The sequence below is a fragment of the Perca fluviatilis genome, chromosome 8 (assembly GCF_010015445.1).
Source record: "Perca fluviatilis chromosome 8, GENO_Pfluv_1.0, whole genome shotgun sequence".
Lineage (NCBI taxonomy): Eukaryota > Metazoa > Chordata > Actinopteri > Perciformes > Percidae > Perca > Perca fluviatilis.
In genome coordinates, this window is record NC_053119.1 from 16,193,007 (window position 1) to 16,216,737 (window position 23,731).

Sequence of the window (23,731 nt, forward strand, 5' to 3'; positions counted from 1 at the left end):
TCCAGGAGAAAGAACATTGTGTAGTTTCCTTTGTTCCAAACAAAGTTATGGCCATTCATAGAAGACTAATATATTTACTGTTAGATACACAAGCCATATGGAGTGTATGTGAATGTTTTTCAATCATATGTGAATCAAACTTTTAACCATATTTGTGGCATGTGCTTTAGCAGACTGCTGGCTATTTCCTCTGTTTTCCATCAGACTGTATGGCCACTGTTCATTTCAGTATCGAGTCATGTTTCATTTAGTCTTTCACTGTATGTGCAGAAAACTGCAGATCCATGTTTGGCCTTTGCTAAAGTTTGTCTCAGGCAAGTATGTCACCCTTGTACAGTTATCCTCTAACATCTTGGCAACATCTTTTATTTTATCTTTAGTTGTGCGTGAAATAGTGGAAAAAACCTGCTCATTTAAAGATGCTAATTCTGGACTTTTACTAGAACGCAATCATCTGCTGCAGACAGTTCCTGTTGTAAAATGAATCAAAGTCATTGTGGTAGCTATTTGAAGACTGTAGCTAATTTCCCCAATCCCACATTTAAAAAAAAAAAAAAAAAAAAAAGTTTGTAAAAGTTTGTTTTGGAAGTTTATTAAAAAACAAGACCCTGTTTGGTTTTTGACACAGATATGTTTTGTGTAACCACAGTTGTTTCCATAGTTTCCATTTCTTTGAAATACTACTGAAATAAAAGTACTTCCTTTGAAGTGTTAAATCGTTTTAAGGGAGTCTTGAAGTGTTATTGTCCCCATTCTGATCTTTTGTTTTCTGCCACAGAAAAGTACATTCACTTTGTCATAACTGCACAATTTAAGTATCCTTGAGTCATATTGAATATTTTCAACAACAACAAAAATATAAATACCAAAGTTGTATGTATCAAGTCAAGACAAAACATGCAAAAGCTAACATGTTTGCTGAAATTTGGACATTAAACAGATGTTTACATACGGTATACATGAAAAGAGGTAAGATGAAACTATACAGCACAACCCCCTCAGGTTATCAGCAGAAACTACTGTACAGTACAGGTCAGTATAAAGTTTTTTCAACAGTGGCAAATTCTGGGTTAATTAACTTAATTGTGTTGGATGCAGAATGTTTCTATTTTTGCCGAGCTCAGACAAATAAACCATTCATTGCTTCAGACCGCTCACTCTCTAGTACAACTTTCGTATCCATTCTTAATTTAAGTAAGGGTGTGGGCCAAAATGCGAGTCAACAGGCGCATCCTGGCAAAACAACACTATTATGTATCACATGGCTGGAAGCACATGAGAGGCAACTTGTTTAGCTGCAGAGCTCTTGGAAAGCATTTTGTTGCAGAAAAATACCCCAAAGCGTCCTGTATCAAGACAACTCCTAAAAAACTCAACTAAACATTAAGAGTTTTACTGAGGTGAAGCTTGAAAGTTCAACAATATAATCCAAACTAGCATTAAACTGATGTATTGGTTTGACCAACCAGGCTGCTATTGGCCTAAAAATAAACATAATTGAATTAATTCCTGACCACAATTACTTAAGTCTCCAGTAAAGTATATTTTTTTATGTGAAGTTATTTTAATGTTTATTCATATCTGCATAAAGTGTTTCGTAAGTGGGTGATACTATTGATACATCTTTCCCATTCTGTTAAGAATGATTTAGATGAACCCTGAACAGTTATTTCTGGGAATGTGAATGGTCCAAATTGTCAAATTGAGTGATTATAGGCACAAAATACTCTCAAATTCAATAAAGATTCCCCACATATCTGTATCAACCTATATTGGTTAAAATACTAACCCTAACACACTATACAAGTATATTTCATACAGCATTTAAAATTAATGAAGGCAAATAAGTTACGAGCTAATCGTCCTCTCAGTGTTATTACACTGAAACTGCTGCTAACTGTAATTTATTTAAAGCACAACATGGGCATCCTTTCTTACAGCACTTGTAAGAATATCACCAATACATTCATGTAAAGAAATTTAAGCTTTTCTTACTACCACAACACAACTACAGTCTGCCCTCACTACTAACATTTCCAGTGCAGAAACAGGGCTGGTGTTCTTTGAGAAAAGTTAACAAAGAGAGTTTACTGCCGGCTAAGTCTGTGTAAACATTCCTATGTGAACAGCTGGTACACTCCCTCTTTGTCCTCAAAGAAGCTGAATACAATTCTACGTGCTTCCATTTTTCCTTTTGGTTAACCTAACCTTATCACATGGCAGCTCTGGTTGACTGGACTTTTGGTAAACACCATTAACGAATTTTATAAGAAGCTACAAAAGCATAAAAAGTTCATTATCAGATGAAAATTTGTTATCACAAGTTGAACATCAAATTAAAAAACACTGTTTGAAGAGTTGACACACATTTCTTCTTTTACGATCAGTCTCCCTGATTTTTAAGTGCTTCCATCTTGTGGCCCAAAAAGTGATTCACAACTGAAGCCTTAAATGGAGCCCTATCATATCATAAACTGGGGATATTAATTGATGGCGTATCATGACCAATTTGAACACAAAACATCAAAATATGTTCTGAACCCTTAATGTTAAACTTATAACCATACTAGAAACCTGGATAGACTTTCAAAAATGGTCTTTTTAAGAAAAATAAAAAAGGGGCCAACAGATGAACATGACAGGATCTCTATGAACAGTTTGGTCACACCAGCAGAAAAGAGTCTCATTATTTTAAAAGGTTGCCATAGAAATCTCGTTAACCAGTGAAACAAGTCACTAAATAGCTTGAAATACAAAAAGTTCCAATTACTGAAAATAAGTTAATTCAAGTTTCATAAAAGTGTGTAAACAAGAAAACAGTCTGTACAGAGTCTGCTCAGTGAAGAAAGTGGTTTCCATCGAGATCCTCCTTTTAAGCTATTTTCTCTGGAGCTCCTTCTGTGGTCTCCTCTCTGTATCACAGGTCCCAGTGTGGAGCCGGAGCGCCCCCTGTCTGTGCAATGCGCTCAGGGTCCTGAACTCCAAAGGCATGGTGTGAGGACTGGAGCTGGACGTGTACTCGTACTTTAGAGTATCGTAGTAGTGGTATTTGACTGATCTGCCCTGCGGGTCGAGTGGGAAGGGCCAGAAGCCGTAAAGATGGATCTCTTCACAGAAGCGAGTGGCCATCGTGTACATGAGGAGCCCAGTGGTCGGACGCTTGATGTGGACATTGTTGGTTAGCCAATACCTGTTGACGAAGATGTATAGTATGCGATTAGCTGCATCCAATGATTCGTTAACTGTCACCTAGAAATACAGCAAAAGGAAGAATATGTTCAAGGTCTCCAGAGCTCTTTTCTAGGTAGCACATAAGTAAGTCAGTCTTCATTAGGGAGCAACACTTATCTCCTTCAGTAAGACCTTCCTCCCTCTGGGTTTTGGTATTAATCCAGATATACAGTATGCCAGAGCCCACAGAGTGGAGCTGAATCCTAAGCAGTCACACAGGTAAAAATGTAGAGCTTGCCGGATAGGTGTCTCTGCTGTAGACCAACAAGCTGCCCCATTAAGGACTGTCTGCTCACAGATGATCAATAAGTGACCTTTTCATCTCTTCTTTCATTTGCTAAGTGGATGCACTGCAAGAAATGTCCGTATTTTTTTAACTAATGCTGAAGCAGCTAGTCGATTGATTGATTGTCAATTATGATAGAAGATTAATTGTTTGTCATTTATGAATCAAGAACACCAAACCACCAGGTTTTTTTGCAGAGTTTTGCTACACTTTTCTCTCTTTTATGTCACTTTAAAATGATTATCTTGGGTTTTGCACTGTTGACTGGACAAATTAAGCAACAGAAGATGACATTTCAGGCTCTAGGAAAGGGCATTTTTACATATTCTTAACACAGATTATTCCAAACATTTGGTGGCTCAATAATCTCAAATAGTGCAGCCATCTGCAGAGGAAACAAACAATTTATATTTGTTTAGTTTCCAGACAAATAGTTTTCTCTCAACCAATTGGCAAAGCTTTAACTGTATGTTTCTTCAGAATAATAACTCCTGAAGACTAAATATTAGTTTAATTAGTTGTTCAGTGGATATGCACTATTGCATTCTTCTACTTCAGGTAACCTAGGAGCTCCTTTTATAATGAGATGCCACATGCTGCCGTCAGAGGCAGGTGGTCAGCCATTCACTTTGACCCAACTTTATTTCGCTTTCCAGTCACACTGGCCCATTTCTCCAGCCTCGGGCCTATTGCCTCTGGCTGTGCCCTCTGTGGTCCGTGTGGAAGGCCGTATTGAGATGCAGAGGTTGTACCATTTAAAGCAGTTCATGTGCCATGAAGGGCAAACTCCACAGGGCAGGTTTACAGTCAAACCAAACACTACAGCAGGTGATCAGCATTTTAACAAACAGAGGAGACTGTCTACTAATCAGCAAAATTATCTGATGCGGCATTAGGTTGGAGTGAAAATGAGCAGATCCTCGGTTCTCTCCTGCACGTGATGGGGATATAAAGTTCATTGGTACTGAGAGAAGGTCAGGTCGGGAGTATTTAACAGACAGCACTTTAAAAAGGACAAAGGCATGAGTTTAATCTTCAAGAAGATTTCAGGCAAATTATTTTTTCTTATAAAACACTGATCAAACAGACTTATAAATAAATAATTATAAATTAATGGCCCAGTTATACCCCTCTCGCAATACAGAGTGTTAGTTGGGGCATACAAAATGGCATCATTTGGTCGCTGACCAGCGGTGGTTGTTAGGCTTTTTAACAAAGGAAGGAAAGATCCCAAGCAGAGTCTGGTTGTGATGAGAGAGCAAGCAAGGACAGCAGCAAAAATTTCACAGAGGGATTTCATAACTGTATATAACAGAATTTGGAGCTAACAAATATATTTTGCACATCATTTATGCATATAGCAAATTGATCTCTTTATAAAGCATTTTCAGAAGTAGTAAGTGTCAGTAAGATGCACAAAAGCTGAGAATGAACACCTGGTCACAGTGAAGAACTCAGCTTCAGTTAAAGGAATAGCTTGACATTTTGGGAAATGTGCTTATTTGCTTTCTTGCAGAGAGTTAAATGAGAGGATCGATACCATGAACAACAGTTTATCTATCCGCTCAGCACTTCTACGTAGCGTCTCTGCTGGTTGCCTGGTAACCTCACCGTGACGACAAAACTCCAGAAAGTCGCCGTTGTCAATCACCAAGAAATAGTAAAAGCATGAGAGTCCCCCGAAAAAGCACACATGGCTCTAGGGGAGGGATTATCAGTCCGTCAAACATTATACCTTCTAAACATCAGGGTGTTTAAGCAAAGTCATTGTGAGCATGTTAGCATGCTGGTGTTAGCATTTAGCTGTCCATAAATTCAGCCTCACAAAGCCAACAGTGTGGCTATAGACTCTTGTACTTGTTACATTTCTGCTTGTGTGCGGATTAAACAAGGAATAAAGGGATAATTAGTGAGCTTTAGAAGTGTTGGTAGGCATATTTTTGAACTTTGAACTGAGCCAGGCCAGCTTTTTCCTTGTTTCCAATATTTAAGCTTAAACACCTCCTGCTTCTTACTTAACACACAAATATAAGAGTAGTAGCGACCTTTAGGCCTGTACTAATTATTCCATGATTGTCTAATTGCTAATTTTTTTACATAATCGCCGTTTCTTTGTTTAACCGCAATTTACTGCTAACAATAGCTAAGGTCCTAAGGGGTATCACTGTTGATGGTAATTGTCAGTTTTATCTTCATTAAAGAAAAAAATACAATGTTTTATGATGATAAGGAGGCGCGGTTTACTTCATAGGTTGTATACCTGTGTTACATTATCTGGGTCACATAACAGTGAAATAACCAAAAGATGTATCCTGGGATTCATTCAAAACTTCAATTTGTTTGAAAAACTGAAAGAGACAATTATATTGTTAATCGCAATTATTTCTTAGACAATTAATTGTACAGTAAAATTTGGAATTGTTACAGCTCTAGCAACCTTTTCATCTAACACTCTACAAGAAGGCAAACAAGTCCATTTTCCAAAATGTTCAACTATTTGTTTAAGAGAGACATAAACGACTGATCCTAGCACACAAATAAATCATAAAAAACGGATACCTGTATGTCTACTTGAACTATGTCATTCATTTCAGACTCAAACACACAAAGACACATTTCACACCTGAGAAGGGGGAGCGACTCCAGGTGCACACTGAGTGAAGAAAGAGCGACACCGTCTGCCCCTGGAGATCAGCTTTAATGCTCAGTTTAAAAATAGCCACCTGGGCTGCAGATTAGAGTTTGCCAACCCCTTTCATTATGCTGCTCACAGGTGTTCTTAAGAGACGCAGCATACCAGGATCAGCGGCTGCCAGCCTGAGCTACATCTTACCCTCTGACAGCGTGGAGCAGGCGCAGCGAGGGGAAGGCGGTGCGTACGTCCACAGTGTGCAACAGGATGAGACGAAGGGCCCACTCCACGCGCTCCTCTCCCCCCTTGGCCATGAAGGCTGGGATCCACAGCACACTGCCGCTGAGGCTTTGAAGCCGCTGCAAGAAGCGATCCCTCCACTCTTCGCTGACCAGGTCCTGGAAGGCCCGCTGCACCACTGAAGGGTTCATGGTCACCAAGTTGGTCCGCCACCCCACGTCCTGAAAGTACTCCTCCACTGGTGCCAGGTTACACCTGAAAACAAGCAAAGCACACATCACTCAATATCAGTGTCAATGTAAAAGCAAAATGAAGTGAAGTTATTTCCTTTATTATCTGGTTTCTCTGTCTTTTGATCCGAACCTATCTACACATCTGCAAACATGAAGCAAAGTTTCTCAATGAAGTGTTGAGCAACCAACACGCTTCAAAGCAGCTTCGTATAAGCTTTACAGGTATAAAAAACTTAGTTGGAGGGGACAGGTCGATCATATAGTTAACACAAGTTCCCCTTTCAGTTCAGATTCAGCAACTGACAAAGCTATGACATCCCATATAAAGCGAGCACTCACACATTTTCTTTGATACAACACACACACACACACACACACACACACACACACACACACACACACACACACACACACACACACACACACACACACACACACACACACACACACACACACACACACACACACACACACACACACACACACACAGCCTGAAATGTCTCTGAGTAGTGGGATGTTGTTAATCATTTAATTTAAAATAAAACTCAAAAGATTCAACAGACTTTTGCTCCTGGCTGGCCTCAAGGATTTCAGAAACTTAATATAGAGACAGCGAGTAGAGCCGATTTCCTCATTTGTTTTCTTAAAAGGTGCCCTGCCACACAAAAACGTTTTTCCTTGTATTTTTTGTAAATATATTAGGTCCATATGCATTTGTGTTATGTAATGAATGTGAAAATGAACTGTTAGCCCCTCTGTCAGCTCTAGCGACTGAACAGAAATAAGCGGAGAAATGAGGCCAATTACAAAAGCTGGTCAGTCTGACATCAAGCTGCCGGAGCTCATTACTATTCATGAGCTTGCCCAGTTGCGCTGGGTAAAGGATGCTGACAGCCAGGCTCTCATTGGCTAGCTGTTAACCTATCCGATTCAAACAGCTTAGCTTGTTGAATATTAATGAGAACTGGCAGAAATTGAGCGGAGTCTTCCTGTAGGCTTTCTATACCATGCTAGAATGGCTTGAAACAAGGTAACCAAGGCATTTTCTTCCACAAAAAATGTTACAGAGTCCATGGTAGAACTTCAGACATCACCACAAAGTAATGAAATACGTGTGGCAGGGCACCTTTAAATCTATGACCTGAACAGAGAGATGGGTGACAAATTGAAAACCCGAATAAAAAAAAAAAGAGTGGAGCGAAACATTTATGCAGAAGTAATAAATGCAAGATGTGAGGGGTCACTGAATGGTTTGATAAATATGAAGATTATGAGAATTATATGCAGTTCGTGCGCTGTGGTCTTCATTCATTCACCAGAATCTCAGGTGAGCTTAAATGAAAGACAACATGTGCATGCACTTAAATTGTATACTTGAATTATATGCACTCGATGGTGTTTTAAGCCCCCAATGTCTCCTTCCAGGCAGCGCTGCGACCGTTGACTTCAAGGCACCTAACCCTAACCATAACCCTGACCATTGCCTAATCCTAGTGCCTTCCGGGCAGCGCTGCCTGGAAGGAGACGTTTGGGGCTTAAAAACACCGATAAACAATTTTATGCACCAGCGTTATTGTGATAGGCCTTTCATTTCATAAACTGATTATGGTGACAAGCTGCACAGCAATGGTTAATTAACTTCATACATCCACCTTTTCAAAAATCTTAAAATCTTCCGGTAGCTCACACCTTACTAAAGACAAATTTCTTTTTCCCTTCAATTTACCACCCATTTGCCTAGCAGACATTTCTACCAGGAGTGAAATAGAGCAGAAAACAGAAGTGAAATTCAGCATTAAAGCAGGATGGCATTTTGTTCATTGGTGTTAACCTTGGCCTCCAAGTAAATACCAGAAAACACAAAGCTGGTAATTATCTTCACGGTGAGGCATCTCTATTCCCTGCAGTGTGGCAGGAAAACAAACCAGGAGTGCTTGGTTTTAATAACAACATATTTTGGCTGCTGACTGTCCAGGGAAAACTATGCATCTCCAGAACATCAACATTTCAGTTTTGTCACATTTCATTTTTCAGATAATCCAGTTGTTTAGTGCACAAGGACGTAAAAGAACACTTAATTCTTCAGTAATCTCAAAATGCATGCCAGTTTTCACTGGACAGGGACTTTGTTTTTTTTATCATCTTAAAAGTTGCTGTCAATAATACAGCTGATGAACCTGCTTAAAGTTACATTGTGTAAGAATTTCTCCCATCTAGCGGTGAAATTGTATATGACAACCAACTGAAGATTACTTTCTAGCCCTTCCTCTTATGGTGGCCGAACCCGAAATTAGCTCTCTCTCCATCGTATACACGCAGCTGTTCCAGCCACTCAAATATTAACTTTGGTCTTGTTGCTTTGCCTGTCGCGTTGTCGTTTTAATTCTCTTTTTCGCTTCCCCTGGCGAGTAATATCCCCTTTGCATTCGTCACAGTGCCAATAGGTGTAAGAGGGTGAAATGCGGAGGTATGTCCCTCTTTGGCTAATGTATTTTAAAGATGGAGGCGCTAAATGGCGCCCGTCATTCGAGCGAGTCATTCGTATGTATTCTGAATGATTCTGAATGGCAGATTCTACGCTTATGAGAATACTTTGATTGGTTGGTGGAAGTAATTACACATGAATGAGCACATATTTGTGAAAGAACAAAGGGTTTTTTGCTAAGAATCAACTCAAACTTGATTCAAATTTATTTTTATGTGTATATATATATATATATATATATATATATATATATATATGATGTGAGAAGAAGGAAATGGTTCTAACATTGCACTTTAGATGTGTGTGAATGTCCCACACCAGGAGTCATTTATATAGTTCTGTTTTATAGTGAACGATTATCTATTCAAAAAATGTTCTATTAAAGAAAAGATAGAAAATAAAATATTTGTGTGTGCTGGAAAGTGGTTAGAAAATATGAAATCAGAATCGGCTAAAATCGGTATCGGCCTAGAAAGTTGAAATCGGTGCATCTCTAAAAATTACACAATGTAGGTTTATGGAAATAATTGGTTCAAAGATTATATGCAAACAGAAAACATGACAAATATGCACCATCAGCTGACTCTAGTTTATTTTTGAAAGGTCCTTTGAAAGGGCAATTTATTAACTGCTCGAGTACCCCAAATTATTCAATTACAACCCAGCATAGAGCAGAGAACTATATTTAGCCGAAGCATTATCTCCCTATCTGATACGTGAATGTCAGAGCAAATTCTTTAGCTTTTAAAAATGCCACATTCCTGGTTGTCTGCCTTCAGCCAACCATTACCGCCATGGTCTGACGTTATTACCATGCTGCTGTGGTCTAGAAACTGTGACCTCTCCTCATCAGCATAACATCGCAGCACTTCGAAAAGACAAGATGCGCTGACAAAAGAATACATTTCTGAATAAAAAAAAGGGACAGGCATGTTGAGGCCTATTCAGCTATTGATCATTTAGCTGAAAGAGGTGCTACCACAGACAGCTACTTCCTGCTCCATTTATATATTATAAAAACATTACAGTCCTTGATTTATGACAGGATGTGTCTCACAGATACCTCCACAGATTTCTTTTGTTAGATTGTTCCTAGCTGAACAGATGTTGCGTGTTCCATTCCCTAGGTCATCATCTGTCCCCGCTCTGCATCTGTAAGTCATCCTTGCTCAAGTTACTGTTCCTCACATTTCACATAGACAACTAACTCCTCATCGTTATTACTCACGTATCAGACAGTTACATCACCACATTAGCTATTTTGTGTGTCATATGCCAAAATTAGACAGCCTCAATTATCCTGATTTCCATAGAAGTAGGTTTCAAAGTGTCATTTATCATATACAGTACACAGAATCCCAACCAGAATACTTTTTTGTTGCATCTTCTATTATAATATAACCCTAGACAGATTTATTTTCAGAGTATGAATAGTGATAAATAACCCACTCAGCGACTCCTTGGACACAAGAAGGCTGATGGCTTCACAAACACAACTGGTAAATGAGAGCAGGACCCCTGAGAGCGCTGGATGCAAAGGCTTTTCAAAATGTCAGTTTAATGTATAATCATGCATTTAATTGCTCTCAGTCCAGCAGCTCATTTCCAACTTTAAATCATTAAAAAAAAACCTTGACAGCTTTTTCAAAAGCGCAATTAATATATTTCCAGCTGCGTGAGCACCGACTCTAAACCTGAATTAAACCGAGAACTGAAGAAAGTCATTGTCATTCTAATGTGAATTATATACTCTCGGTAAAGGGAGATAAACCTACAACTGAAACTAATGTGGTAATCCATTTCAATTACAGCCCACTTTGACCAGCATGTTTTATCATTTATTTCAAGTGGAAGACTTCCAACCCCGTAATCATTTATGCCATTTCTGTGAAAAACCCAAATACCTGATAACAAAGTCATGAGAGTCGATGTCGGGTCCACAGCTGCTGTTCAGCAGGATCCCGGAGTTTCCCACAATGGCGCAGCGCCTGTGATGTTGGTTCTTCATGGGGGATACAGTTGGCAAAAGACGGTAGAGATTTTCTGAGATGTTTATGGTGCTGTGGCGATCAAACACATAGTGGATGATATCTCCTGGCTTCAGCGTGCCCTTCAGGATAGAGATGTCTCTCTCCGGATCAAGAAATCTTAGAATATTCTTCCTGTGAAAAGAGAAAATACACACTAGTTATAAAAGACTCTGCTTTGTCGAATGTGAAAATGTGTTGAGATAATTGTTGAGAGTGAGGAGTCTGCCTGATGAGGTTGGAGAGCGTCTTGTTGAAGGTCCAGTTGTTTGACGAGAGCTTGACAGTGGTATTGTAGCTCGGACCGAGATGATTTACATCTTTGCTTAATCTCGTCAAAGCAGTCGGATCCACTTGTGCTGCAGCCTTTCTAAATGAGAATGGAAAGACATGGTGATGACACACTGTTGTTGATCTTCAAAGTTCTGATCAATAAAAAACAAAAGCCTTGTTATTTGGTCCATGTATTGTGTGAATTTCTCCCCAAATTTAAGGGTTATTTTTATTTTTTCTATCCGAATCGAGGGTGTAAGAACATAGGGTGTCATAAGTTGTACCGATTGTAAAGCCCAAATTTGTAATTTTAGGTTATATAAACAGTGGTGGAATGTTACTAAGTAAACTTATTCAATTACAAATGTTTTTGTTTTTTTCTGAAGTAACTAAAGCTTTACTCTTTTATGCTAATTTATACTTTTACTCCCCTAAATGAATGGTACTTTTTATTGCACTATACTTATTTTACTGCATCTACTGCATAATGAGTACTTTTGATACTTTAAACACATTTTAGCAACAATACTTATGTACCTTATTATGCAGGACTTTTACTTGTAATGGAGTATTTTTACATAGATCATACATTAAAAGGTGCAGTAGGTAAAACTTATAAAACTAACTTTCTGTCATATTTGCTGAAACTGACCCTATGCTCCAGTAGAACTACATAAAGCAGGTAATTTAAAAAGAATCTGGCTCCTCTCTCTCCACCTACAGCCTGTAGTGCAATTTGCAAAAATCCACAACTCCCTGTTCAGATGCTCCAATCAGGGCCAGGGGTGGGGGTGTCTAACGGTGTGTCAATCACTGCTCATGCACACACATTAATTCTCCCATGTGGGGGGAGGGGCTTAGGCAGAGGTGTCAAAAGTATTCACATTCATTACTCAAATAGAAGTACAGATACTAGGGTTTGAAAAGACTTCTGTAGAAGTTGAAGTATCAACTCAAGTTTTTTACTTAAGTAAAAGTCCTGCTTTCAAAACTACTTAAAGTATAAAAGTAAAAAAGAAAATGCCATTAAAGACAAAAGCTTAGCCCGCCCCACAGGGGCCTATAGTGCACTACCCCACCTCCACAATTTTTTTTTTCTAAAAGGCCATAAGGACTATAATAATGTTATATTAAAATCATACGTGCAAACTCAGAAGGGCTGAAAAAGGGGACACATCTCTGTGTTTTTCAGACAACAGCAGCTACAGTCTGGTGTTACAATCCTACACAGTGAAATACAGACACACTTTTACACAGTTCAGCGGTCAGCATTTAACCGCGTTTACTCCAGCTGCTAGCTAACGGTAGGGGCTAACGTTACCTGCTGTCGAGTGTAGTGTAGTGCGGCGATGTTTCAGTTCCCTCTAACGTCAGTTTTTGGAGCATCAGAGAGAAGCGCAGTCATTTAAGTGGCACCTAAATAAGGCACCGAAATCCGCGTTGCTATTCGGTCCAGTAGATAACGGTCGTTAAGGCAACAAAAATATTTTTTACTTTAACTTTTTTTTTTAAGTAAGTGCTGTAGTATAACTAGCAGGAGACAAGTAATAATTGAGGTAAGTTTGGAGACATTACCTTATTTAATCATTAAATTAATAAATATTTTTGTTGTATCTCTTTTCGGTGTAGTAATTTGTAGACGGCCCTAAGCACTCGTCTAACTGCAGGTAGCAGCAGCAGCAACAGAGAGCTGAAGAGAGCAGGCAAGTGTTCATAAACTTCTGGTGTACTTACAAACTTTCCAATCCATCGTTTTATGAGAGCATAACCTATTTGTACTACTTGTAGACGTTTGGTATCATTTCGGGCATTATTAGTGGGGTAACTTACAAGATACAAACGTGGGTCCATTAGCCCCTGCGCTAAGCTATTCAGCTATTAACGCTACTCTAGCTAACTCTCCCAATGTTCGACCCAGGTGAAAAAAGCTTCTGGGGGGGTGTTTGGCTCGAGGTCATGGTGCAAAGGACCCTAGGGTGAATTACTCCGAACCATCACTTTAAGTAAGGTAATGAAGTATTTGTACTTCGTTACTTGACACCTCTGGGCTTAGGAGACCGTTTTGGGCTTTAGCAGAGACTGAGAAGTTGTTGATGTTCAAATTCTTTGGCTAAGTCCTGGATCTTCACAATCCTACCTACGGCACCTTTAATCAAAGGATCCGAATACTTCCTTCACCACTGTGTAGAAACAAAATTGACTTCCCTTGGCTTGGCTTCAATGAGGCTTAAAGATAATTTAAATGCAATAACGCTGATGTTATTTGAAAGACAGCTTTTTTAATTTAGCTTTATTCTTATGGCAGCTGTATTCGCCGTCACATGGACAACCACATTGATGGGTATTTATAGCAGCTGCCTTCTCACTGTAAAAAGTAATGAGACGCTCACTGTGAATGACTCAATGTCAGGGCTGCAAAGGAATCATATGACCAATGCCAACTATACAATTTATATAGGAAGACCGGTAAGCTCCCCAATGATGGTCTACAGCTATATGAATATTATGTGTGTGTGTGTGTGTGTGTGTGTGTGTGTGTGTGTGTTTACGTGTGTGTGTGTTTACGTGTGTGTGTGTTTACGTGTGTGTGTGTGTGTGTGTGTGTGTGTGTGTGTGTGTGTGTGTGTGTGTAGATGATTAGATTTATTTCAGACCTGTGTGGTTGAGGGATGAGCTGGTGCAAGTTCATCTTCTGTGAATGTCCAGTATTTCTAGAGATAAAAGAAAAAAAAAAGAATTTAGATGGAATTATGAATCATATAATGCAGCCTGAAGCCTTGGTGGATAGTGAACTGATGCTTCAAATCCTTCCTGTAACCATATCCTGTAACAATAATGCACCCACTGTATTCAATACGAGGCGTACTGTTTTTCCGTCTTTTAAGCATCAAGGTATTTTTTTAAAGCAATCCACTGTGTTTGCTGATGTAATGAGGAGAAATATAGCCTTAATGGAGCCCCATTATACTGAAAGGAGGTTTTCGTTTCTCAGGGAAGTGAGCAATCTTTTTACAGGGGCGTTATATATGCCAGCCAAGATGCATTTACAATAAACATACTGTATGTTCATTCAGATCGGCCTATTTTGCAATCATGACCTTGGTCAGATGTGATAAAATCGTGACAAGCTGGTCTTGAAGGAGCGTGAAGCTGAAACAGAGGAGTGCTTCTCTGACAGACAGGTGGGCTGTTCTCACTCATTTTACAATCCTGGTGGCTTTAAATATATTGTTATAATTGTGTTAAGCTGCATTTTATACACAAGTGGGATTGGTTCTGGTTCTTCTCCCACGGCGAATCACAAGCCAATATGACCTCATTACAACGTGAGCCACAGCCGGGTAATTGCATTCAAAACAAAATGTTCTCGCTGAAATGGAAATGTGAGAATTCAAACACTTCACAGAGACATCAAAGGGAAAGTCATTTTTCCCATTCAGGTACAACAGCATCTTTATAGCTGTGGTGATAATGATGAGAGGAAGAGGATGTTGCACTGTTGTGGTCTGGTTGGTTTTACATGTCACAGAAGTATGTTGGTGCTAAATTAAGAATGCATTTTCTTGCGGGTCAAATACAAGTGGGGCATGTGCATTTCTGCTGCACTGCTCAACATTTCAAAGTCTGAAAATGAAAAAGAGGAAAGCCTTTTGTTTCCAATCCGTTGCTGCTGCTCCCCCCACACACACACACACACACACACACACACACACACACACACACACACACACACACACACACACACACACACACACACACACACACACACACACACACACCTCTCTCTCTATAGTGTAACGTATCCTATCCCGCATGCAGGCTGCTGCAAGACAAATAATCCTTGGAGACCTTCGGCGGGCTGCTTTCAGAACAGCTGCTCCTGCTGCTCCCAAGTGTTACAAATGTAGAAATAATCCACGGACAGGTTTACTTCACATTCAAGTCCAAACTTCAATTCAGATACGCTCGTTTATTCTTCCCCCCCTCTCACCACTTCACAGATTCAATTCAGGAAATAACAAGAAAACAACACAAACACACACACACACACACACACACACACACACACACACACACACACACACACACACACACACACACACACACACGGGTTAAGTACGGTGGGCTACTTACGCAGTTTCTTCCTCCACTTCTGCAATATCATCAATTATGAAAACCACAACGAGTAGCGTTACAAAGCCGAACAGCAGCGTGCGGAATACAAGCGGCATGGCTGAGGGGGGGGAGGCTGCAGCCGGGAGTCCCTCTCAGCAAACGCCGCTACAATAACCTTCTTGTGTTTCTCATTTAGAAATCGAAAATCCGTTTAGCCACCTCTTCCATTGTTCTTATCGCCTGAGTCGGACACTCCCAGGCGAGCTGCGGTCCTTCCCCCCTCTTCAGATGATGGTTCCTTGTGTGTGTGTGTATTTCCCGGCGGGGGGGATGCTGCTGCCGTGTCCCCTGTACCCGGAGCTATTCCCCAGTCAAACTTTGAGAGCGTGGTGCACCTACAGAGCCTGCCATGGGAGCAGCGAGCTGTAGACCACATGCGGTCTTAAAGGCGCAGCGGCCAACAGCTCCATGTTTTAGCTCAGCCGGGTTGAGTCCACTCTCCTCCAGGTGTTGTTGGCTCACGATAAGAGGAGGCGTAAGACCGCAGTAGAGACAGTCAGACAGGTGCGTAGGCTATAGAGTCGTATCCAAACACAGAGAGTGCAGTCTTATCTAATGTGGGACGTGTGCTCTGATAGCCTACATTTCAAAATAGAGGTCAGAGCTTCAACAGAACTCATGTGGCCACCGAACACAGTGAGCCCCAGTAGATGATACTGAATTTAATGGGGACATCTTTTTAAAGATGCCACCAGTGGCGGAGGGTAACAAAGCACACTAAGTACTGGGCTTAGGTACAATTTAAAGGTACTTGTACTTTGCTTGAGTATTTACATGTTATTTTTATTTTTTATCTTTTACAGTCATACTTCTACCCCTCTACATTTCAGAGAGAAATATTGTAGCCTACCATACTTTTTATACCACAACATTTATACAGCTGTAGATGTTAGTTACTTTTCACAATAAGATTGTACATTAAAAACATATGATAAACGAATGCATTGTTCAAGATTAAACCAGTCCAAGTCCCAAACCCTACAAAAAAGCAGTTGGCTCCAGTTGTTAGCAGTTCCATTAATGACTGTTTTACCCTCTAAACCTATCAGATGGTTTCCTGGTTTTAGAACTCTTTAAGACCCAAAGAGGTCAGTTAATTCAATGGATATTTTGTGTTGCAGAACTTTTGTTTTCCATATTTTTTCCAATCCAATGAATCATCTCACTACCCCTCAGATTTATCTTGTGACCCTTTGGAGGGGGTCTGACCCCTAGATTGGGAACCACTGGCCCAACTATAAAGTAGTTAAAACTAGCTCCACCTCGACCAGCTAACAATAACTTGAACAATAACAATACGTTCATTTTTACTGATGATACTTTTGTACTTTTACTTGGGTGCCAGACTTTTAATTGTTATAGAGTATTTTTTATATATCATTGTTGTTATTAATATTTATACTTGAATTAAGGATCTAAATACTTCTTCTACTACTGATGCAGGTTTTTGGAGCAGTTCACTTGGAGAAAGGCTGAGATGACTTTCTTTCTTTTCATATTCAGCTGAGATATTCCCACTAAGTGATAAATATTGGACAGCGCTATCATTCAAAAGAAATGTTTTTGAAGCGTTCATTACTTAGTTTTTTTGCAACGCTCAGGGCTTTGTCGTACAAAATGGCAGTACTGCTGATCTTGGAAAAAGAAATGCATCAGACCATATATCTTTGTATTACTGTGACCACCAGCAGCTCTGCTGTGTCTACAATTCTCTATGATTATATATTTTCTAAAGCTTATGTTTATCCTGAAAAAAATGGGCATGTTTGCTCTTTCTTGCAGATTCCTGCTAAAATATTAATGTTTGAGTTACAGCAAAGACCCATTTCACTTAGGGCAACAACTTACATTAGAGTTGACTAATTGCTGCTTAATTACCTAGTGATTAAGCATTGAGTTAACACATGTTAGCATTTGAATTATCTATAAGTTACACGTGTTTGTGAACAACAGCCATTTTCATTGTAACAGCTACATTAACTACACTGGAGGCTATCAGTGTATTTAACTACAGTGTGTGAGAACATTGTCGCCACATTCTGGAATGCCGTTTTTACAGTATGTCATAATTACAGAGAGCATTATACGTTTGTTCTTCATCATCATCATCATCCTTCAGGACTTTCACTTTGTCCTGCTCATCGTCATTCAATGATGATCCACAAATTCAACCCAATAAATCTTTATTGTCCCTGGTGCAGCATACAAAACAAACAAAAAGAGAAAACAGGGGAGAAAAAAAACTACCAACAACAAGTAATAAGAAACATACTGTACATACGGCAACAACAAAGACACTATTAACAACAAGTAATAGCAAACATCAAGTTTGCAAAGTGCAATGAGTAAAAAAGCGCAAATAGTAGAATGTACAAAGTGCAATAAAGACTATAGTTCATGGATAATGGCAGCCGTTGCCTTAGGAGCCTAGGGACCCGATACCTCCGCCCAGAGGGCAGAAGGTGGAACTCCGGGCTGGTGCAAGGGGTGGGATGGCTCGGCCAAGATGGAGGTGGCCAGTTGTCTGTTGTACAGAGCGGAGAGACTGAGCTAGGAGCTGGAAAGATAGCCATTCTTGTTTATCAGACTTTATAGTTGGCCAAAATAAACTCACATCTTTAGCTGTATTATAGTTTGCTGACTACGACTAAAACATACATGATACCCGACCACACTGTTGGCACATGGTTGGTTAATTAGTCAAAGCAAATGTAAAGTGTTCAAATTTCATGCATATATTATCTACACAAGTGCATGTCATAGACATGGATAAAGGACTAATTTACATCAAGTGAAAAGTGCAGCTGGAGCCTTGAGAGTGTGCATAATGACAAGACTCATCATCATATTCACCCTGGTAAAATCTAATGCTGATTCCTACTTGATACCTAACATATTTTGTAAAATCTCATATTTGCAATCATCTTCTACAGTTTGTGATCATGTTGACAAATCAGCATCCAAGCATGAAAATCTAAATGTCAGAAGGCTGAACTCAGTCACTCTCTCCACTATGATTATTAGCTAGTGAATCATACACAGCATATCCCTCAACAGAATGAGAAAGACATAAGTCAAAGCTCTCCGCTGGAGTTGTTGTGCAACAGTTCGTCTTACTGAAGCACCCATTAGGCTAATTGATGCCTCTTGATTAAAAGAGAAAATTCACGCCTGCAGCAGCTTCTATTTAGAGGTTGGTTGCTTTTTGTGTGTGTGTGTGTGTGTGTGTGTGTGTGTGTGTTTTGACATTCAACATGGACACTTTTCCCGGAGTCTTATAGTTGCATTTTGTGTGTCTTTGATGTGAGGAGATCCAGGAGCAAGGTGTGTACCATAGAGTATGCTGCTTATACTGTAGCTGTTGTCATACACTGTCATTGTGCTATTATTAGACTTCACAGACCACACACACACACAAACACACACACACACACACACACACACACACACACACACACACACACACACACACACACACACACACATACACATACACTATGGTACTGCCAAGCCATTATTTTTGATTAATATAAATAAGATGTGCACTGTGTAAAAGCAACATAACCACACACACACACACACACACACACACACACACACACCAAACCCTCCTGACCCTCTGCAGCTGTGGCAGACTCTAATTGGCTGTGTGCAGGTGTGGCAGGTTCTTTGTTGAAATGTGTAACGTGACCTTTTGAAATATTTTGGGAATGTGGTTGTTGGCTGCAAATAAATGTCATCTCTTATTTTATGCCGTTCACTCACATGGCCAAAATGTTACAGTCAAAACCTGAACTTTCAGTAATCACTGAATAGATGCTCCCAAAATGATGATTTATTAGGTACAATCACAATGTTTTCATCAGGTAATGTGACTGAAAATAAAAAAAGAAATTCACTTTTTAATCTGCTGTTTATGGCTTTTATTTGAAAGGGTCATCACTCTTAAAAAAAGGCAATGGAATATAAAATGTCCAAAACACTTTGGTGACATACATAACAGTAGGACATTTAGGACAAATTCCAGATTAGGACAATCACAAAATCTGCCTTCTATCACTTTAAGAATAGATCAAGAGTTAAAGGATTTATGTCTCAGCAGGATTTGGAAAAACGTATAATGTTGTCTTTACGGGTCTCAGACAACTGCAGCTGATTCAGAACATTAAGACCCGAGATGGATCACATCACATGAGTTTTTTTTTATTTATTTTTTTATATACTCTGTTGGTTTATAAAGCACTGACTGGTTTAGGGTCAGAATACATTTCTAATCTGCTGCTCTGTTATGTACTGTTCAGGTCGTCTGGGACAGGTCTACTTTCTCTCCCCAGAGTCAAAACTAAACATGGAGAAGCAGCATTTAGTTTTTATACACCATATACAGTATCTGGAATGAACTCCCAGAAATGTTGAGATCTGCTCCAACTCCAAAAAGTTATTTTAAGTCAATAAATACACTTGGGGTATTCATTTATAGTTTGTACAGCTGCAATATCGCTGCACTGTCACATTTTATTATTCCGTTTTATCAGTTTTGTTTAACTTTTGGTTACTCTTATTTTCTATTTTATTCTTTTCATATTGCCTTGTGTTTCTTTTACATCTGGTTTAAATGTCTTTTTTATGTCTTATGTAAAGCACTTTGAATTGCCTTGTCGTTGAAAGTGGTGCAACACGTGGCCGGGTTGGCCCAGTGGTAGAGCGGGCGCACATATACTGAGAGGTTTATGTCTCGATGCAGAGGTCCAGGGTTCGAGTCCAACCTGTGACAGTTTCCTGCATGTCGTCACTCTCTCTCTCCCCTTTCTCACCTAGCTGTCCTGTAAAAAATTAAAGGCGGAAAAGCCCAAAAAATTATCTTTAAAAAAAGAAAGTGGTGCAACACAAAAAAACTAGAGGATCTGAACCTTATCAATAAATAAAAATGAGTATAACTTCTGCAGGTTTATAAAAGACAATAAAACATTGAGTACAATTGAGAACATGTAGAGCATTTTATTTAATATAAATTTTATTTTTTGTTCCCGTTTCTTACTGGATTGAATTAGTCAGTTTTGTTAATATGTTTGGAAGTCTTTTGTGTGTAGTTTGTTCATGACAGAATAAAACCAAACGCTGGATAAAACAGCACTCTGAAATTAAAAAGTCTATTAACAAGAATACAAAAACACTCCCATTTGAATTTATTTTCTGAAAAATAATTTATTTCCAGAGTAAAATAAACAATATGTTGCCATACAAAAAGTGTAAGAAAAGGGACAATGTGAAAACTGTAAATGCAGAGAGATCAGTAGAGTAACAGGCCGTACAGTATGTGCCGAGTTGTGTTAAAAGAGTTCTTCAAATACATGTCCAGGAATAAATTCAGTGTGGTTTTCTTGTTGTTCACTTTGTTTGAGCTTGCACAAACAAACTCCTGCAGCAATTCTGTAACTTTTATCCCAGCTATAAACAGGCCTAGTTTGTTTTTTTGCAACAATAATGCAACATAATACTTTCATCCCTATGAGTTGTCCCAAATCTTCTGTATCACACACTCACTCTCTCTCACACTCACACTCACACACACACACACACACAATTAGATTATATATAATTTATACTGTCCTTTCAAATACAATCTAATAAAACAGTCTGGGCCTAATGAAACTAATAGATTACTTCTCATGTATTTTACTTGAATGTCCAAAACACATTTGCTCTTGCACTAGGTGTAAAAATAAAATACAATTAACATTCTTATTTGAATAATCCCTTATTAAGACGTGTTAGGTTGAATAAACTCTGCAGATGTAAAAACAAACATTAACAAACTGCTATAATGAAAAACAAACCTGCAATCTGACACAAAACTAGTTATATGTATCAGATATGAATTGCACATTTGCACCTAAGAGACAAGACTTCACAGTCTAGTCTAAACAGTATCAAAAACAGTGCCTGTGATACAGCAAGAGAACGACAAACTGAACAGTGCAAGATGACATGAGAACACTACCGTGTTTTAAGTTATTAGACTTTACTGGCAGTTAAAACATCTACTAGGCCACTCTAATAACCCAGCCAGGGTGTTTTCTATTCTCATTTTGTTTCATTCTCAACCGTCCTGCATTAAAATAAAATGCATTAACAGATGAACTATTAGTTTGTAAACACTTGGCAACTTTAAATATGTATAACTGAAAATGAAGAACCGGCCCAATTCTTTTTTTTTTTATCTTATCTTAAAAATCAAATTTTTGAGAGTGACAGGCAGAACACACAGTGCACTGACTGACTGCCATTTTTCACAGATCACTGGAATCATGACAGACCTAAAGCAATATGGCAACTAGTTGTAAAAGCATCATGACCACTCACTTATCAACTAGGACTGAGCTAAACTGTAGTTGTCTTCTACCACCAAGTCAACACAGGAATTCATCGGCAACACTGGACAACACCTCGCTGATACGTAAACTAAAATGGACCCTTGAAAGTTTAGCGAGGATGTGGAGCGCAGTAGAGAGCAACGTCTCCTGTGACCTGAACGGGCCGTTAAATAGATTGCCTTTATTGAAAACATTTTGTTTTATCCTTTCAAGAAAAGAAGAATCAAATATTCCTTTGAGAGAATATGCATGTCCATATTGTCCTTTTCTTGCATAACAAACTATAAAACGGACTCCATATTTTCACAAAACTCATGGTCCTCTAGGTTATATATAAACTTTGTCCTGTCGACTGGTTTGGGGCCGTCAGTGAGTGAAGGGTAAAACTCCGTCGCCGACATGTAGCCCTCGTGACTTTTGATGTACTTCTTGTAGTTCCTGCGTAAGCAATACCACGTAGTGGTGTAGAGAAGGAAAGCGATGCCCTTGAGGATGATGGCGAGACTCACGTACAGATGCCTGTAAGCTACGTTGTCGTACAGCAGGCAGGCACCCCGATCGCCGCAGTCTGAACTCCAGAAAAGGCAAGTGGAGTCGATCCCAGCACCAAAGATCAGAGGAGGGGGGATGAATCCTGTACAACAGAAACACTGACTTAGCCCACACACTCTCCGTTTCCACAAGAATAAGATAAAGATAAGAAAAAACTACTTTATATGGATGTTCCATTCTTAAAGAAATATAATATAGGAATATATTTTGACATTTTGGGAAAATTGTTTACTCTCTTTCTTTCAGATAACGGCTAGCCTGGCTCTGTCTGAAAGTAAATCTTCTCATCTAACTCTCTGCAAGATGCCACATTTTTCCCCAAATCTCAAACAATTCCTCAAAAAACCCAGACACAGATTGGAATAGAGGAGCAATAGATTAATCGGGGTCTGTCCCAACACCAACACTCAACATTTACAAGTTGAAGTTAATGAAGTGTTGGATTTGGCATTAAATATACAGTAATTATTCATGTTATATTTAACACAAATATGAAATATATTTTATATATACAGTATATTATACTTTTTAAAATGATTTCAGAAATACTTGTACATTCCTTGCCTAGACACACTCAAACAAAGATAATTAATCTCTTGAATGACTTGTAAAAGTAGACCGGCGTGCTTTTAGATAACTTGATTTAGACTTTCTTAATTCCATTACTCCTCCCACCTTCTGAATGTGCATTTGTTTTCTTTCAGTGTCATCAACTCTAATGCTGTACAGTTGATCCGATTTGACTCAATGTGGAAAATAAATAAAACCAACAAAGCATCTCAGGTCGATCGAAGCCTGTATTGGCATGAGTGATGACATTATCTAAGAGTGTCCCAGTGAGCTCCCTCACACACTCACACACTTGACGGGCAAATGCCACAAGTGGGAGTATTGAGACAGAACCATAGTATCTGAAATGAATCTGGTAAAAGTTCTTACCGAGGAGTCGTAGCAAAAGAAACAACACTCCAAGTGCGTACGATTTCAGCTCCGGGCTCACAGTCCTTAAAGAGAAGCAGGTAAAAGAAAAGTTTTGTTGTCCTTATAGATTTTGCACACACACACACACACACACACACACACACACACACACACACACACACACACACACACACACACACACACACACACACACACACACACACACACACACACACACACACACACACACACACACACACACACACACACACACACACACACCCCTTTATATCAAACACAC

The 23,731-nt window shown here is 39.2% G+C and overlaps 2 protein-coding genes across 2 annotated transcripts in view; both read right to left on the bottom strand.

Annotated features, from left to right (window-relative positions):
• Window positions 1–576: 576 nt before the first annotated feature.
• On the bottom strand, window positions 577–16,180 carry st8sia2 (ST8 alpha-N-acetyl-neuraminide alpha-2,8-sialyltransferase 2). The gene is made up of 6 exons (XM_039808675.1): window positions 15,542–16,180; window positions 14,062–14,118; window positions 11,364–11,504; window positions 11,012–11,269; window positions 6,351–6,644; window positions 577–3,190 (listed from the first exon to the last, which is right to left on the bottom strand). Exons 1-6 carry the CDS (start codon window positions 15,637–15,639, stop codon window positions 2,878–2,880), a joined length of 1,161 nt encoding a protein of 386 aa, XP_039664609.1. The 5' UTR covers window positions 15,640–16,180; the 3' UTR covers window positions 577–2,877.
• Window positions 16,181–20,768: 4,588 nt separating this feature from the next.
• The window catches only part of slco3a1 (solute carrier organic anion transporter family, member 3A1), a 40,314-nt gene continuing 37,351 nt past the window's right edge, over window positions 20,769–23,731 (bottom strand). The window contains exons 9-10 of the mRNA XM_039808991.1: window positions 23,449–23,513; window positions 20,769–22,591 (exon numbers count right to left, since the gene is read on the bottom strand). Coding sequence (XP_039664925.1) covers window positions 22,239–22,591; window positions 23,449–23,513 — 418 coding nt within the window. The 3' untranslated portion in view covers window positions 20,769–22,238. The remainder of the gene's footprint in view (window positions 22,592–23,448; window positions 23,514–23,731) is intronic.

Coding starts and splice junctions, on each gene's coding strand:
- st8sia2 (XM_039808675.1), bottom strand. CDS start 15,639: ATGCCGCTTGTATTCCGCACGCTGCTGTTCGGCTTTGTAACGCTACTC. Junction 11,505..14,061: donor CTCATCCCTCAACCACACAG/GTCTGAAATAAA, acceptor ATTCTCATTTAG/AAAGGCTGCAGCACAAGTGG. Junction 11,270..11,363: donor ACGCTCTCCAACCTCATCAG/GCAGACTCCTCA, acceptor CTCTTTTCACAG/GAAGAATATTCTAAGATTTC.